This window comes from Mobula birostris, chromosome 3, assembly GCF_030028105.1.
Source record: "Mobula birostris isolate sMobBir1 chromosome 3, sMobBir1.hap1, whole genome shotgun sequence".
NCBI classification, from domain to species: domain Eukaryota; kingdom Metazoa; phylum Chordata; class Chondrichthyes; order Myliobatiformes; family Myliobatidae; genus Mobula; species Mobula birostris.
The window spans coordinates 98,530,506-98,546,434 of NC_092372.1; the positions used below are offsets into that span (position 1 = coordinate 98,530,506).

The 15,929-nt window shown below is 37.9% G+C and overlaps 1 protein-coding gene across 4 annotated transcripts in view; it reads left to right on the forward strand.

Moving 5' to 3' along the window:
* The window catches only part of wdfy3 (WD repeat and FYVE domain containing 3), a 336,513-nt gene that overhangs the window by 269,058 nt on the left and 51,526 nt on the right, over nucleotides 1-15,929 (forward strand). For 2 of the 4 annotated variants that reach the window (XM_072253130.1, XM_072253131.1), the window contains exons 42-44: nucleotides 4,151-4,216; nucleotides 4,928-5,096; nucleotides 11,502-11,665. In XM_072253130.1, coding sequence (XP_072109231.1) covers nucleotides 4,151-4,216; nucleotides 4,928-5,096; nucleotides 11,502-11,665 — 399 coding nt within the window. The remainder of the gene's footprint in view (nucleotides 1-4,150; nucleotides 4,217-4,927; nucleotides 5,097-11,501; nucleotides 11,666-15,929) is intronic. The other 2 variants (XM_072253132.1, XM_072253133.1) reach the window with 1 other exon arrangement.

Consider the following 15,929-nt stretch of genomic DNA (forward strand, 5'->3'; position numbering starts at 1 on the left):
TTCAGCTTGTGCCTCTTGAGGTAGCCCATTGTGGATTTTGAGGTGTGTTTAGGATCATTATCCTCTTGTAGAAGCCATCCTCTTTTCATCTTCAGCTTTTTTACAGACGGTGTGATGTTTGCTTCCAGAATTTGCTGGTATTTAATTGAATTCATTCTTCCCTCTACCAGTGAAATGTTCCCCGTGCCACTGGCTGCAACACAAGCCCAAAACATGATCGATCCACCTCCGTGCTTAACAGTTGGAGAGGTGTTCTTTTCATGAAATTCTGTACCTTTTTTCTCCAAATATACCTTTGCTCATTGCGGCCAAAAAGTTCTATTTTAACTTCATCAGTCCACAAGACTTGTTTCCAAAATGCATCAGGGTTGTTTACATGTTCCTTTGCAAATTTTGTGGTGAGGACGCAGGAAAGGTTTTCTTCTGATGACTCTTCCATGAAGGTCATATTTGTGCAGGTGTCGCTGCACAGTAGAACAGTGCACCACCACTCCAGGGTCTGCTAAATCTTCCTGAAGGTCTTTTGCAGTCAAACGGGGGTCTCGATTTGCCTTTCTAGCAATCCTATGAGCAGTGCTGTCGGAAAGTTTTCTTGGTCTTCCGGACCTCAACTTGAACTCCACCATTCCTGGTAACTGCCATTTCTTAACTACATTACGAATTGAGGAAACGGCTACCTGAAAATGCTTTGCTATCTTTTTATAGCCTTCTCCTGCTTTGTGGGCATCATTTATTTTAATTTTCAGAGTGCTGGGCAGCTGCTTAGAGGAACCCATAGCTGCTGATTGTTGGGACAAGGTTTGAGGAGTCAGGGTATTTATAAAGCTTTGAAATTTGCATCGCTTGGCCTTTCCTAACGATGACTGTCAACAAGCCATAGCCCTAACAAGCTAATTAAGGTCTGAGACCTTGGTAAAAGTTATCTGAGAGCTCAAATCTCTTGGGGTGTCCAAACTTTTGCATGGTGCTCCTTTCCTTTTTTCCACTCTAAAATTGTACAAAACAAAAATAATACACTAGTCTTGCTTAAAATGTTGAAAAGAATGTTTCATCTTTAACTTTATGACTTTTGGAGATCAGTTCATCTTCTACTCACTTAACTATTCACAGTAACAGAAATTTTGACCAGGGGTGCTCAAACTTTTGCATGTCACTGTATGTGTTTTAATAGTATTTGTCATTTCATTTGTGATACCTTTTGTATATCTACTTTAAGTATATTAGTGAGACACCACTGAATATCTAAATAGATTATTTTACTTAGTGTAATGTACTGTAGGACAGTATGATGCTAAAAGTCTAATTTTATGCAGAAACATCAAGATGGTTTATTATTCTCAAAGCATGATTAATGAAGAATTGATATAGTAATCAGAAATATTTTTCAACTTAAAGTATGGTATCAAAGTTAATAAAATAGGCTACCTTTTGAACTGTCTTAACTTCCTAAATATTATTAAATTAAGTCTTTTCATTTTACGCAAAATAAGTAATTCAAGTTACATTGCTGTGCAACTGATAGTAATTTCACTGGATTATATAGTTGCTTAAGAATTTTAACAGCGCATTACAATTTTTGAATCATTGTAAGATGTGAAGATGGTACACATAGTCTATAGTTTCTTATTCTGTGATGCCAGCAATAGAGTTACCATCTGTGATATTTGTGAAAGAATGATTATAACTGTGTTTCCTCACCTTACTCTGCAGTGGAATAATGTCTCCATTTCTTTGAATCAATAACACAAGATGCACAGTGATCAATTAGATTTTCATATCTTGGTAATAAAATTGGGTTAATGCATATTTATCATATTGACTTGCCAAGTCTATAAGTACAATTATTAACTTCTGCACCTTAAATATTACCAAATTAAAATAAAGTTCTTTTGTATGTGAAGTTGATTATGAAGCACTTAAAGATGTCAGTTGTAGCTCAGTTGATAGTTAGAATTGGAAGGTTATAGTGTGAGAGATTTTAGCACACAAATCCTAGCCTAATTCTTCAGTTATAGAACCAAAAGAGTTTGTCTCATAGTTGTACTGAGAGAGAAGACAGGAATGCTGTGGATAACATTTTAGCCCTGAATCGAGAGAAATAATGTGTTTAGAAAAAATAAGTAAATTATTAGAGTGCAAAATCTATTGGGGCAATCTGAAGTTTTGAATGACATTACAAAATTCCAAGTTTTGTGGTGAATTGTATTTTTTTGCAAGTGGATTACTGTCAATGAAGTTACATCTATGAAAATAGTAAAGGCAGAGGTCACTCCATGAGTCGGGCAGCATCTGTGAAGAAAGAAGTGATGTTCTTTCATCAGAATTAAGAAATATTCAAGTTCAGAGGAAGGCAGTGGTAAGAAGAACAAAAGGAAAGTCTGGAATGGGGTTACGACCTAAAGAATCTAGATAACACAACTTCATTTGTTGAAAGCTGGTGGAGAAGGCTCCTTATTTCCAGCAGTTTTGTCTGATTTAATATGAGAAACAAGAAGTAGTAGCTGCAGAGACTCTAAGATAAAAGAGAATGCTGGAAGTGAAGATAGAAGAAATGGCAGAGGTGAGAATATTAAGTAACAATTGAATACACGGGAGGAACTCAGTGTGTATGGATGGAAATGGACAGTTGATATTTTGCAGGACTTGGTTGAATAGGAAAGAAATAGGAAGAGTTAATGTAACAGGATGACATCATATCAGAACTGCATGGTCTGACAAACAGGGAAAGCTTGTTATCTGAAATAGTTGAATTTCATATTACATGTCAAACGCTGCAAAGTGCAAGATGGAAGATGAAATACAGTTCCTCAAGCTTACATTGAACTTCATTGAACATTGTCAGAGATCAAAGTGGAAATAAGATAGAAAATAAATTCACAGGCAACCGATAGCCTATTAATTCCTTAGCTGATTGAATGTTTCTAAAGTATGAGCACCAAATGACAAAGGGTAGGGGGCACCAAAAGTGACATAGATGTCAGAAGGAAGGGATTTGCAACTCTGTGTTCGTAATACTGCCATCAAAACTGTTGAGAAAGGACTTGGTCAAAGAGAGAGAGAATAATCAAGATAGATTGACATATATTCTGTGAAACAAATGCAGTTTAAAACAGTGCCTCTATTAGGACAGTCCTAAAAGTGAATCATGGGACGGGGTGGGTAGGGTGGAAATGGTAGAAGAAGATTGTGCTGGGTTGAGGCACTATGGTGTGAAGATCTCTGGAGGAAATTAAGTTATTGATTGGAAGAGCATTCATGACCCAGTAGGGGTTACGAAGAGGGTGAGGGGGAGTATGTCCAAGATCTTTTGTTTGGTTTCTTTGAGGTTGAGGACAGTTTTCTAAACCACAGCACTGAATTTGGCAGCTGACTTGATGATAGTGTTACTGAGAACTGCAAGTTCAAGTGGGGATCAAGTGGAGAAAGAAAGGCATGTGATAAAGTTAAGATGCTCTACATTGCATCAGCACTTACTGGTGAATAGATCTTGACAAGCAAAGACCAGAGGAAGAGGATCTAGTTCTCAAGTTAGATGCAAGGGTCCACAATCTGGGATGAAGACCCTTGGCCGAGAATATGAATTTGGGTGAGACGGTATTGGAAGAAAAGTTCAGTGTCATGCCGGCTTTTAATTCATTGGGATGGGGACATGGGGGTCCAAACTAGGGTTTATTTAGCAAAGGTAACTCAGCTGTTTTTCAGATAAAATATGTTCTAAACATATTTTTAAATTTCAGCAATAATTCTGCTAATGTTAATTACTGCTTTTGAGGTCACCTAATTCATTTTCAAGACTTAATTAAAAATTTGCTGCTACCTATATGTTGTGTTGACATTGTGCATATCTGTGTTCTCCCTATAATTGCTTGGGTTTCCTCTGGATGCTCTGGTTTCCTCCCACATTCCAAATACTTGTGGATTAGGGATTATTAAATTGTGGGCATACAATATTGATGTTAGAAGCATAGTGACACTTGTGGACTGACCCCAGCACATCTTTTCAGTCTCTGTTGGTCATTGATACAAGCGATGCACTTCACTGTATATTTCAATGTTTCAGTGTACGCTAACTTTAATCTTAATGGTCTTGCTGATTTGTGATACTGCAAATCTGATGAGTATTTCCTCTATTCTCAATACTTTATTTTAGTATATCACTGCTATTAAAGTATCCGAGATGCCTTGGTTTGATGATGACAGAATAGTTTCTGAAAAGGTAAAGGAGTAAGAAACAGAGCAGTCGTTGCTTCGGCCATTAAAAGTTAGCACTGAATGGGCCTGCATGATGGGCATTGTAGCATATCTTTATAATTGGCTTCTTCTGATGCACTTTTTGAGCTACAAGTTGATGATTCATTCTCACGCCAAGACTTGTTTTTATTTCACAGTTTTCACCAAAATAGATCTTTGTAAACTGTTCTGAACTGCACACTAACAGGATTTCTTGGGCTGAAATCTCACCCTAGCACTTGAAATAACATCACTGCTGCTTTTGTGGCCTTGTGATTAAAATACGTTGTTTCAAGCAAAATGTAATGATGTAACTTGAGTTGTATTAGTTCATTCTTCTTCCTGTTTCCCTTCCTCTATCCCATGGAAAACAAAATATTAGATCAAAGCATTTAAAATACCTGCACATTTAAGCAGTTTCAAAATTAAACCTCATCACTTCAATATTAATTACTGTTTCACATATGGAAAGCACTTTTTTCTAAAGCATGTTTACCAAACACGACTTCGCCGCGTAGTGGTTGTGACTATTTAACTTTGCAGATGATTTATTATTGTGTACACATAGACATGCTTGGCTACTGTAAAACAACCTTTATGTTTGTAATTTTTGATCTAGTGCTATGTCAAAGGTAAGTTCATGACTATATAAAGAATCATTTGTGTTGCACAGAAGTAATCTGTTTTGCTTTTACAGAAACCTGCTCGTTACCGTAGAGCTATTAGCTATGACAGTAAAGAATACTACCTACGACTTTCTGCTGGAAATCCAACCATGTATCCAGATACAATTGAAGAGAGTTCGGAGGGTGAAACCACCCAGCATGAACCTGAGCATGGAGAAGACACAATTGCAAGAGTTAAAGGTTATATCATTGTATTATCTGTAATGCACCTTGATTGTCTTGCAACTGATGTGCAAAAAGACTTCTGTTGCACTTATTTTAAAATTGTATTTTCAAGATGTTGTAATTACACAATTTTTTAAAAAGCAAAACAAAAATAAATGAAAATTACGTGATCTTTCAGGGTGGCATGATGGCACAATTAGTAGCTCACAACTCCAGCAATTAGCATGCAGACTAGAATTCTGGTGCTGTCTGTTAAGAGTTTACACATTGTCCTTTTAAACAAGAGGGTTTCCCCTGAGTTCTTAGGTTTTCTCCTATACCCTCTGCTTGGTGGTAGGTTAATTACCTATTGTAAATTACCCCCATGTATGTGGGTAGTAGGTTAATGGTATTCGATCAGTGCTAACTCGTAGAATATATTCCACCACTTACTGAGAGAGAATGGTTTGCGGGGAGGTGGGGTGGTGGGGAGACAATTGGGGAATGAGATTGATGGAAATGCTCTAAGTACTGGCAAAGACTTAATGGGCTAAATGGCCCTTTTCTGTGTCATAGAGAAGACATGAATTGTGGAATCTCATCACGTATCCTTCAACCTAAGTTAGACTTAAATCTACTTTCATAATAGCAGTTGTATTCCAAAATGTTTGTACAGCATGAAGAATCATTCCAATATCTTGAAGATCTAAATGGAAATAGTTTTCCTTGTTATAAATTTTCGTTTGTAGTAAAATGTCTTCTAACCTGTAAAGGTGAGTTGTTCACTCTGATCTGATGAAACATAGTCATTCACGGGCTGATGAAGGGTCTCGGCCCAAAGTGTCGACTGTTTTCTCTTTTCTGTAGATGCTGCCTGGCCTCTGAGTTCCTCCAGCATCTTGTGTGTGTTGCTTTGGATTTCCAGCATCTGCAGATTTTCTTGTGTTTATGATTTACATAGCCATTCAAGCCTTGGAACATGTTTCATAACTCATTTTGTTGCTGAGCTGTACCTCATCCTATAACTTTGTACCCTATAATCTTCACAATTTTTTCATTTGAACTAGGATCAGCTTTTTGTAGGGCCATATGAATGTTCCATAATTAAGTTGACTCACTCCGATTTTATCATCTTATTTGGATCTTTGCTTCTTTGCCAAAGGAATTAGTTTCCCTATTGAATCATTTTAATATTACATCAGTCTTAACCTTCTAAATGTTAGGATACAGACAAGAGTTGCAGGAGGATGGGAACCAGAATGTCAGAGCAGCTTGTGGAGTGCATGTGGGGAAGATGGATGTTATGCCTACATAGCGAAACGGGAATCGATAAGTTGAGTAAGCATAGTGGGACTAACGTTCTGGGTATTTCAGACAGTAATATAGGTAAAGCAGGTTAGCTTAGATCATGGATTAACACGTAGAATTATGATTGTAGCCATTAAAGAGACTTGGTTGCAGAAGGGACAGAACTGACAGCTCACTGTTCTAGGGTTTTGTTGATTTAGACATGATAGACAGAGAGGTATTGAAGGTGGTTTTACTGATCAGGTAAATTGTCACAGTAGTACTCAGACAAGACAGACTAGAGGGTGTGTCTACTGAGGCTATATGAGTGGAACTGAGGAATAAAAATGGGATGACCACATTAATAGGATTTTATTATAGACCTTCAAACAATCCGTGGGATTTAGAAGAGCAAATTTGTAGAGATCACAGACTACTGCAAGAAACGTAAGGTTCTGATAGAAAGTGATGTTAACTTTCCACAGATTGACTGGGCCTCGATACTGTAAAAGGGCTCAATGGGATAGAATTTGTCAAATGTGTTCAGAAGTTTCCTTAATCAGTACTTAGAGGTCCCAACTAGAGAGAGTATGATGCTAAATTTCCTATTGGGAAATAAACCAGGGCAGGTGACAGAAGTTTGTGTAGGGAAACACTTTGCACCTAGTGATCATAATGTCATTTGTTTCATGATAAATATAGAAAAAGAGGACTGGTCCTCAGGTTGGGATTTTAAATTAGAGAAAGACAGAGTTAAAAGACATCAGAAAGGATCTAACAGGTTTGGATCAGGATAGTTTGTTTTCTAGCAAAGGGATGTTTGGTAAGTGGGAGGCCGTCTAAAGTGAAATATTAAGAGTACAGAGTTTGTATGTTCCTATTAGAATAAAAGGCATGGTTAACAGGTTTAGGGTACTTCAATTTTTGAGGGCTATTGAGGCCTTGGTTAAGAAGAAGGAGGTGCAGCAAGGAACAAATGAGGTGCTTGAAGAGTATACGAAATACATAAGAAAAAGAGTATAAAAGCTTGAGAAGGAAATCGGGAAGGCTAAAAGAAGGCTTGAGGTTACTGTAGCAGATAAGGTGAAGGAAAATCCCGAAGGCTTTTACAGATATATTAAAAGCAAATGGATAGTAAAGGACAAAACTAATCCACTTGAAGGTCAGTGTGATCATCTATGCATGGAACTAAATGAGACGGGAAAGATCTTAGATGGATTGTTTGTATCCGTATTTACTTGGGAGACAGACTCTATAGAATTGAGACAAAACAGTAGTGAGGTCATAGACCATATACAGAAGAGGAGAGGGTTATAGAGGAGGAGGTGTTTGCTGTCTTAGGCAAATTAGGTGGCTAATACCCCACGGCCTGACAAAGTATACCCTCAGACCTTACAGGAGGCTGGTGCTGAAATTGCAGGAACCCTGGCAGAGGTATTTAAAAAGTCCTTAGCCACAGGTGAGTTGCCAGAGGACTAATGTTCTGTTGTTTGAGAAAAGCTCTAAGAATAAGCTGGAAAACTATAGGCTGGTGAGTCTGACATCAGTGGTTGGTAACTTATTGGAAGGTATTCCGAGGAACAGGATATATATAACTATTTGAATAGACAGGCTTGATTAGGAATAATGAACGTGCTTTGTGCATAGTAGGTTGTGTCGAACCAATCTTGAGAGTTTTTCAAGGTGGTTACCAGGAAATTAGATGAAGGAATGACAGTGGACGCTGTCTACAAGGATTTTAGCAAGACCTTTGATAAAGTTCCACGTGAGAAGGTGGTCCAGAAGTTTCAATCTTTTGGCGTTTGGGATGAGTAGTAAAATGGATTCAACATTGGCTTAGCAGGAGAAGCCTGACTTGTAGGTATCTCTGACTAGACGCCTGTGATTAGAGGTGTGCTACATGGATTAGTACTGGGTTCATTGTTGTTTGTCATCAGTATTATGATTTGAGTGATAATATGGTAAACTGGATCAACGTACATGCAGATGACGCTAAAATGGGGGGCATAGTGGACAAGCAAGGACGGCTATCAAAAATTGCAGCGGGATCTGGACCATATGGAAAAATAGGCTGAAGTTGGCATCGCAGGTAGATAGAGTCGGAAAATGAAATTTTTGGCACACTGATCTTCAAAAATGAGAGCAGTGAGTGCAGGAGTTGTGATGTTATGTTGAAGTTGTATAGGATGTTAGTGAGGCTGAATTTGGAGTGTGCAGTTCTGGTCACCTACCTATGTGAAAGTTAGCCGTAGGCTTAAAGAGTACAGAGCAAAATTTACAAGAATACAAGGATATTTCTGGAATTTGAGGACCTTAATTACAGGGAAACGTTGAACAAGTTAGGATTTTATTCCTTGGAGCATAGGAGAATGAAGCAATATCTTATAGAAGTATACCATATCATATGCGGTTTAGGTAGGATAAATACATGCAGGCTTTTTTCCCTGAGGTTGGGTGAGAGCTGAAGTTGGGGGTCATAAGTTTAGGGTGAAGGTTGAAATATCTAAGGGGAACAACTTCCCCCAGAGTGTGAACGAGCTGCCAATGGAAGTGGTGGATGCAGGTTCAATTGCAACACTCGGGGAAGTTTGGATAGGTGCATAGGTGAGAAGGGTATGGAGGGTTATGGTCTGGGTGCTGATCGTTGGGACTAGGCAGAAATGCAGGCTACCACAGACACAATTGTCTGAAGGCCTTGTCTCTGTGCTGAAGTGCTCTGATTCACTTTCAAACTCCAAATCCATAGATTTAGGGTGATAGGTGAAATATTTAAGGGGAACTTCCTCACTCAGAGGGTCGTGCATGTGGAATGAGCTGCCAGTGTAAGTGATGGATGCAGGTTTGATTGTAACATTTAAGAGAAGTTTGTTGTTGAATGAAATGATGGTTCATCTATGACCTAGATTTATGTTTCTGTTTTTTTCTGCATCGCACCTAACTTAATTGCCACAAATATGTCAGACCTAGTTTCGAAATTAATGGTTGCTGTAGCATCATTTGCTATTTGAAAAGAGTTCCAGATTTTCATCATCGCATGTAGTGTGGATTCCAGTTAATCAGGGCAGCCGCTTATTTGGGACAACTCCTCAAGAACAAAAACTAATCGACAAAATTGCCGGATTCCCTTTGTTCGTTTGGGATACAATGCTGCTTAATTGGGGCAGTAGAATGTTGCCGAACAGTTTTTAAATAGCATCAGTTGCATGCGATTGTGTTCAAAAATCATTTATTTTTGTTATTGATAGTTGGCAAGAAATAGTTAAGACAGTTCAGAACTGTTTTGGTCAGTATGGTTTAAAGCATTAAGGCCAGCCGAGGTAACAATTCCTCTACTTCAAGTTAGGTACTATGAAAAATGTTAATGTTACAATGAAAATGAAGATTTAGAGGATGCAATAGTCGATAACATTGTATGAAGTCAGTCCATTATCTGCACTAGGTGTTAGCACTGATTTTGTTCATTGCATACACTGGATGAATTCCTCTGATAACTGTTAGGAAGTGATGCACAGTTTTATAGTAATACAACTCTGCTAAATTTTCTAATTTGTTCTGTATTTCATTTAAATACATAGTTACACAGTTTTTTAAAAAATCTTTTTAACTATTTCCATAAAACATAACTAATTGGGGCAGCCATTTAATTGGGCCAAAATGTACTGGTCCCACTGTGTCCCAGTTAACAGACATCCACCCACTGTGTGTGTGTGTGTGTGTGTGTGTGTGTGTTTATATCTGTCTGAATGTGTGTGTGTGTGTGTGTGTATATATATATATAATGATAATACGAATTTTTTTTGGGGGGTGGTAGTACAATACAATACGTAAAATAACTACAGTACAATGCAAATGTTTTGGGCAACCTAGCTATATTCAAAGTACATTTATTATCGAAGTATGTATACCTTATACAACCTTGAGTTTCATCTTCTAATCCCAAGGTTGTATAATATATACATACTTTGATTGTGTGTGAGTGTGTGTATGTATACATACATACATATACACACACTAGATAAGTCTTGTATATATCCAAATCTAAGACTTCTGCGCAGTACTGTATATGTGTATGTATTTATTTAAATGTCTGTTTTCTATATTCACTGCTGATAGATCCAACTAATTTTTGACTGCATTCCCTAATTCTGATCTCCACACATTAAAATAATAATATCCTTCTAATCCTAATAAAGCCCTTTAATGTCTTACAATATATATTAAATGACCCTTTAACCATCTAAATTCCATAAGTTATTTTCTTTAATCATGAGTAGATATTTATCTTTGAAGTATATACATATATCAATCTATATATCACATCAATGCAGCTTTCCTTCTAAATCAATCTGTGATTCTTAAAAAGTACTATATTGAGCATAGTAGTACTGGTGATGTCTGTTCCTATACATATAAAATTAATGATCACTGAATGGACTGCAAGCCTTTTTATATCTCTGTTCTTTCGAGATTTCAATCATTTGTATTCTTTGAAGGGCTAAAAGGGGTAACCATTTTTACCTATATTAAACCAGTTGCCACTATAATGTCAATTGATTTGAGCCAGTTGTATTACAACAGTGCCTACATCTACACCAAATGCAAAGCTTTGTTACAACAAATCTGCATATATGGCCTTGCATCACCCCATCTAAGTCTTTGATTGACAGGTCAAATCTGGTTCATCAGAGATACTCAAACAGCATTAATCACGTCCTGCTAAAGAGTTTATCTGTCCAGTTCCCATCGAATTAGTGTAGCTAATTCCCCACTTCCTTGCATTTCAGCTTTTGTTAAAGGTCGTTTTAGGATTTGAAGGCTTTATAAATACATTTTGTTGCCCACTATTTCAATCACCACCTTGAAAACGGATTGGGACCATCAGGCATGCGATCAAAATAGCTTCACAGATACACTATCATAAAATTGCTACTGCAAAAAAAGTGACCTGGAAATGTTGGAAGAAAAAAGAGAATTTGCATTAAATACAGTAGCCATGAAATTAATGATCATGTATAACAAGCTGTACTAATTCTATCCATGTATGTGATTTGAATAAAATAAAATTTAATTAATGCCATTCTTTCTTCAGGCAATCTCTTAAGATATGTACATTTTCATTAATTTTGCAAAGTAATATAAAATATAATTGTATAGGAATTGTGAAGCCACCTTTGAAACGTTCACGTTCTGCTCCTGATGGTGGAGATGATGACAGCACAGAACCTTTCCTTGACCAGGCTTCTGAAGCAAGTTCAGTGGAAGAAGAAGAGAAGACCGATAACCAAACACTCTTACGATTATTAGAAGAGGGAGAAAAGGTACATAAACCAATGAATTTTTTTTTTATCAGAGGTGTAGAGAAACTTCAATATGGATTTAGAGGAACTAAGTAGATATAGACAATCTTGAAATTTTACAGCAAACAAATTAAGTTGCCTTGCTAGAAAAACTAGTGCTTTTTGGTTTCCTTTTTTTATATAAATAACAAAAACATGTTGTTTGAAAGGCTACATAGTGGGTATTTTGGGTAAAATGGGAAATAACTGTGTAATATTAAGATTTTAGCTCTTTCTGCTCCAGATTAATGTACTTGTTGGCTAATGCAAGGTACTTTGAATGATGGTTAAAGTAGTACTACCAGATCCCACATGTTAATGCAACAAATAGATTTTAAACGACAACTAATATTAGTGATATAGTTTTGCAAGATGATTTTCTCTTGTCAGATGATTTGCAGTACTGGCTTAGTCTGTCATTACATGCTCCCTAGATTTACTTTTTTTAAAACTTCATTGGAAATTAGCTCAGAATATTGCGTACATTTCATTCCTATGAAAAGGAACTAGGTATGGGAAGGGCTTACTTTAGGCAATAATATTAGCTTGAAATGCAAGTATATGAGTTAGACACAAAGAACACAAAATAAAATACTATAAAATGATGTCACCATTCTCCATTTAGAAAGAAAAAGATCTACAGTTTTAAAAAATCATAGTATCCCAGGATAATAGAAAACTGACTAGTTGACTTTTCATGGAGTGTGACTAATTTACAATCTTTGCCTAAGACTGGTTGGCATCTATTTAAGTTTGGCTGCTGATTATCCAAACCAGACGTCGCATGAAGCCTAAGATTCTGGCCAGCTTTTGGGCCCAATATCAAATGAGGCTCTGAGACTGACCACTGGAAAGACCTAACACAGTGAAGGCTGTGCTAGTTCAATTTCTTTCTGAATCTGAGATCATGTGAAGTCCCAGAGATTGATCACCAGATGGGCCTGGCATCATGAGACCAGGAAGTAATGCAGGTTGCTAAGGCTTAATAATAATAATACTAATATTGATTATAGTGCATATAATGTTGGTGTCTCCAACACCATCACACTGAGCACGCCCGCGGCCCCCCTACCCCCCGGGCTGTGTGCTCAGTCCACTGCTGTTCACTCTGCTGACCCACGACTGTGCTGCAACACACAGCTTGAACCACATCATCAAGTTTGCCGATGACACAACCGTGGTGGGTCTCATCAGCAAAAATGATGAGTCAGCATACAGAGAGGAGGTGTAGCGGCTAACGGACTGATGCAGAGCCAACAACTTGTCTCTGAATGTGAACAAAACAAAAGAGATGGTTGTTGACTTCAGGAGGACACGGAGCGACCACCCTCCACTGAACATCAACGACTCCTCAGTAGAGATCATGAAGAGCACCAAATTTCTTGGTGTTCACCTGGCGGAGAACCTCACCTGGTCCCTCAACACCAGCTCCATAGCAAAGAAAGCCCAGCAGCGTCTCTACTTTCTGCAAAGGCTGAGAAAAGACCATCTCCCACCCCCATCCTCACCACATTCTACAGAGGTTGTATTTAGAGCATCCTGAGCAGCTGCATCACTGCCTGGTTCGGAAGTTGCACCTCTCGGATCGCAAGACCCTGCAGCAGATAGTGAGGTCAGCTGAGAAGATCATCGGGGTCTCTCTTTCCGCCATTACAGACATTTACACCACACGCTGCTTCTGCAAAGCAAACAGCATTGTGAAGGACCCCACGCACCCCTCATACAAACTCTTCTCCCTCCTGCCATCTGGCAAAAGGCACCGAAGCATTGGGGCTGTCACGACCAGACTATGTAACAGTTTCTTTCCCCAAGCCATCAGACTCCTCAATACCCAGAGCCTGGACTGACACCAACCTACTGCCCTCTACTGTGCCTAATGTCTTGTTTATTATTTATTGTAATGCCTGCACTGTTTTGTGCACTTTATGCAGTCCTGGATAGGTCTGTAGCCTAGTGTAGTTTTTGTGTTGTTTTACGTAGTTCAGTGTAGTTTTTGAATTGTTTCATGTAGCACCATGGTCCTGAAAAATGTTGTCTCGTTTTTACTGTGTACTGTACCAGCAGTTATGGTTGAAATGACAATAAAAAGTGACTTGACTTGATATGTTGTCCTACCTCAGTTCTGAAGTCACAGCTTTGCTGACAAAAGTATTCCTGATCACCTTGTCATATATAGTTTCAAAAGTCACTTTTATTGTATTTGGACTGGCCCAGTTATTCACATTGCCCCCATTTACCCTCCCCTCCTCTTGTGGAAAAAATGAAAATTGCACTTCAAAGTGAAAAAGTGTCCCTTTGACTGAACTAAAAATAGGTTCAGCTGGGAGCAAGTGTTGACTTGGGTGGATAATTGGAAACAATTGTGTCCAGAAATAGATTTTAAGGAAGGCTCCTAATTTTTCAGTGATAATAGTTTTGAAGCTCATACCTTTTATCATTATTATTCTACACTTAGGAATTTGCAGCCCGTAAGATATTATGGAGAGATTCTGAAGCTGCCAATGATTTAGATATTTCCACTGGATGTAATTGTTAGTTACCTGAAATCATCAATTTTTCTGGTCTTCAGCTTGTGGCTGCATAAGTATGTATTTCAAATCATGAGGCTTTTGCATTTAAGTTGCAATGAAAATTGCAAGTTCAGAGCAATGACTGTCTCCAATGAGAAAAGGTCCAAACACCTTCTTGTGACATTTAGTGTTGTTATCATTCTCCCACCATCAACATCCTGGGAGTCATTATTGAGCAGAAGTTCTATAGCTACAAGAGCTGTTCTGAGTTTTGCATAGAGTTGGAGAGCCTTAGAGTCATGGACAAGTACAACACAGAAACAGGCCCTACAGTCCATCTAATCCATGCCAAAATGATTTCACCTGCCTGCTCCCATCAATCTACATCGGGACCATAGCCCTCCATATTCCTACCATCCACGTACCTATCCAAACTTATCTTAAATGTTGAAATCGAGCTTGCGTGCACCACTTGTGCTGGCAGCCCATTTCACACACTCGTGGTCCTCTGAGTGAAGAAGTTACCTCGTAAACACATCACCTTCTAACCTTTAACCCATGACCTCTGGTTCTAGTCCTATCCAACCTTAGAGGAAAAAGCCTGCTTGCATTTACCCTATCTTTACACTTCACGATTTGAAATACCTGTCAAATTTCCTCTCAATCTTCTATGTTATGAGAAATAAACTCCTAAACTATTGAATCTTTCCTTATAACTCAAGTCCTCCGGAGTCGGCAACATACTTGTAAATTTTCTCTGTACTCTCTCAACCTTGCTTACATCTTTCCTGTAGGTAAGTGACCAAAACTGGATACAGTACTCCAAATTAGGCCTCATCAATGTCTTTTACTACTTCAACATAACATCCCGTCTTCTGTATTCAGTACATTGACTTATGAGTTGAAAAAGAATGATATATTCAGCAAGTCATCTGGCATGTGTGTAAAAAGAAATAAAGGTAATAACTCTGGTCACTGGTCTTTTGGCTGAACAGTATAAGTGGGAAAACAAGTATTTTTAATTTGCAAAGTCCGGGAGTGTTTTGCAAGTATTCATCATCTGAAGCAATGCTTATATCAGAGAACCATTACTATCTAGGGCAGGGGTTCCCAACCTGAGGTCCACAGGTCTAGGGAGAGCTCAAGGGGGAAAAAAAAGAGAGAGAATGGGAATTGGTTATCGGAGGACAGTACTAAAGATAAGATACAGAACAGCTGAATGAAACTTGAAAGGTAAGAGGTAAATGTTAAACAGCATTAATACAAACTAGATATAAAACAGAAACACTAGCAAAAAATGTACTGTCATTAGAAAAGACATTTCCTTTCATCAACATATTTTCATTGTTTGTACATTTCACTTGAATTTGTTTATGAAGAGAGTACATTCCACAGTGAGCTCTTAGTGCAAAGCCTTACCTAAGTTGGAAGTATATAAGGCTGATGCTTTAATTGTCAATTTTTTGATTTAGTAATATCGAACATATGAGTTATGCATTTCCAGAAATATTCTTCTATTAGGTGTATATGGCACCTGCAGCTTAAAATTGTAGTGACTCCTTTTGAATGTGGTATGTTATGTAATTTATGCACATTCTCAGGATTGTTAGTTCAACCAGTTAGAACTAAAAACATTTACTGACGTAGATGAACGTCCTGGAATAGCTCATTCCATGATTTCAACATAACATCTCATCATTAATGTTTCACTAACAATAATCATTCATAAATTTCAT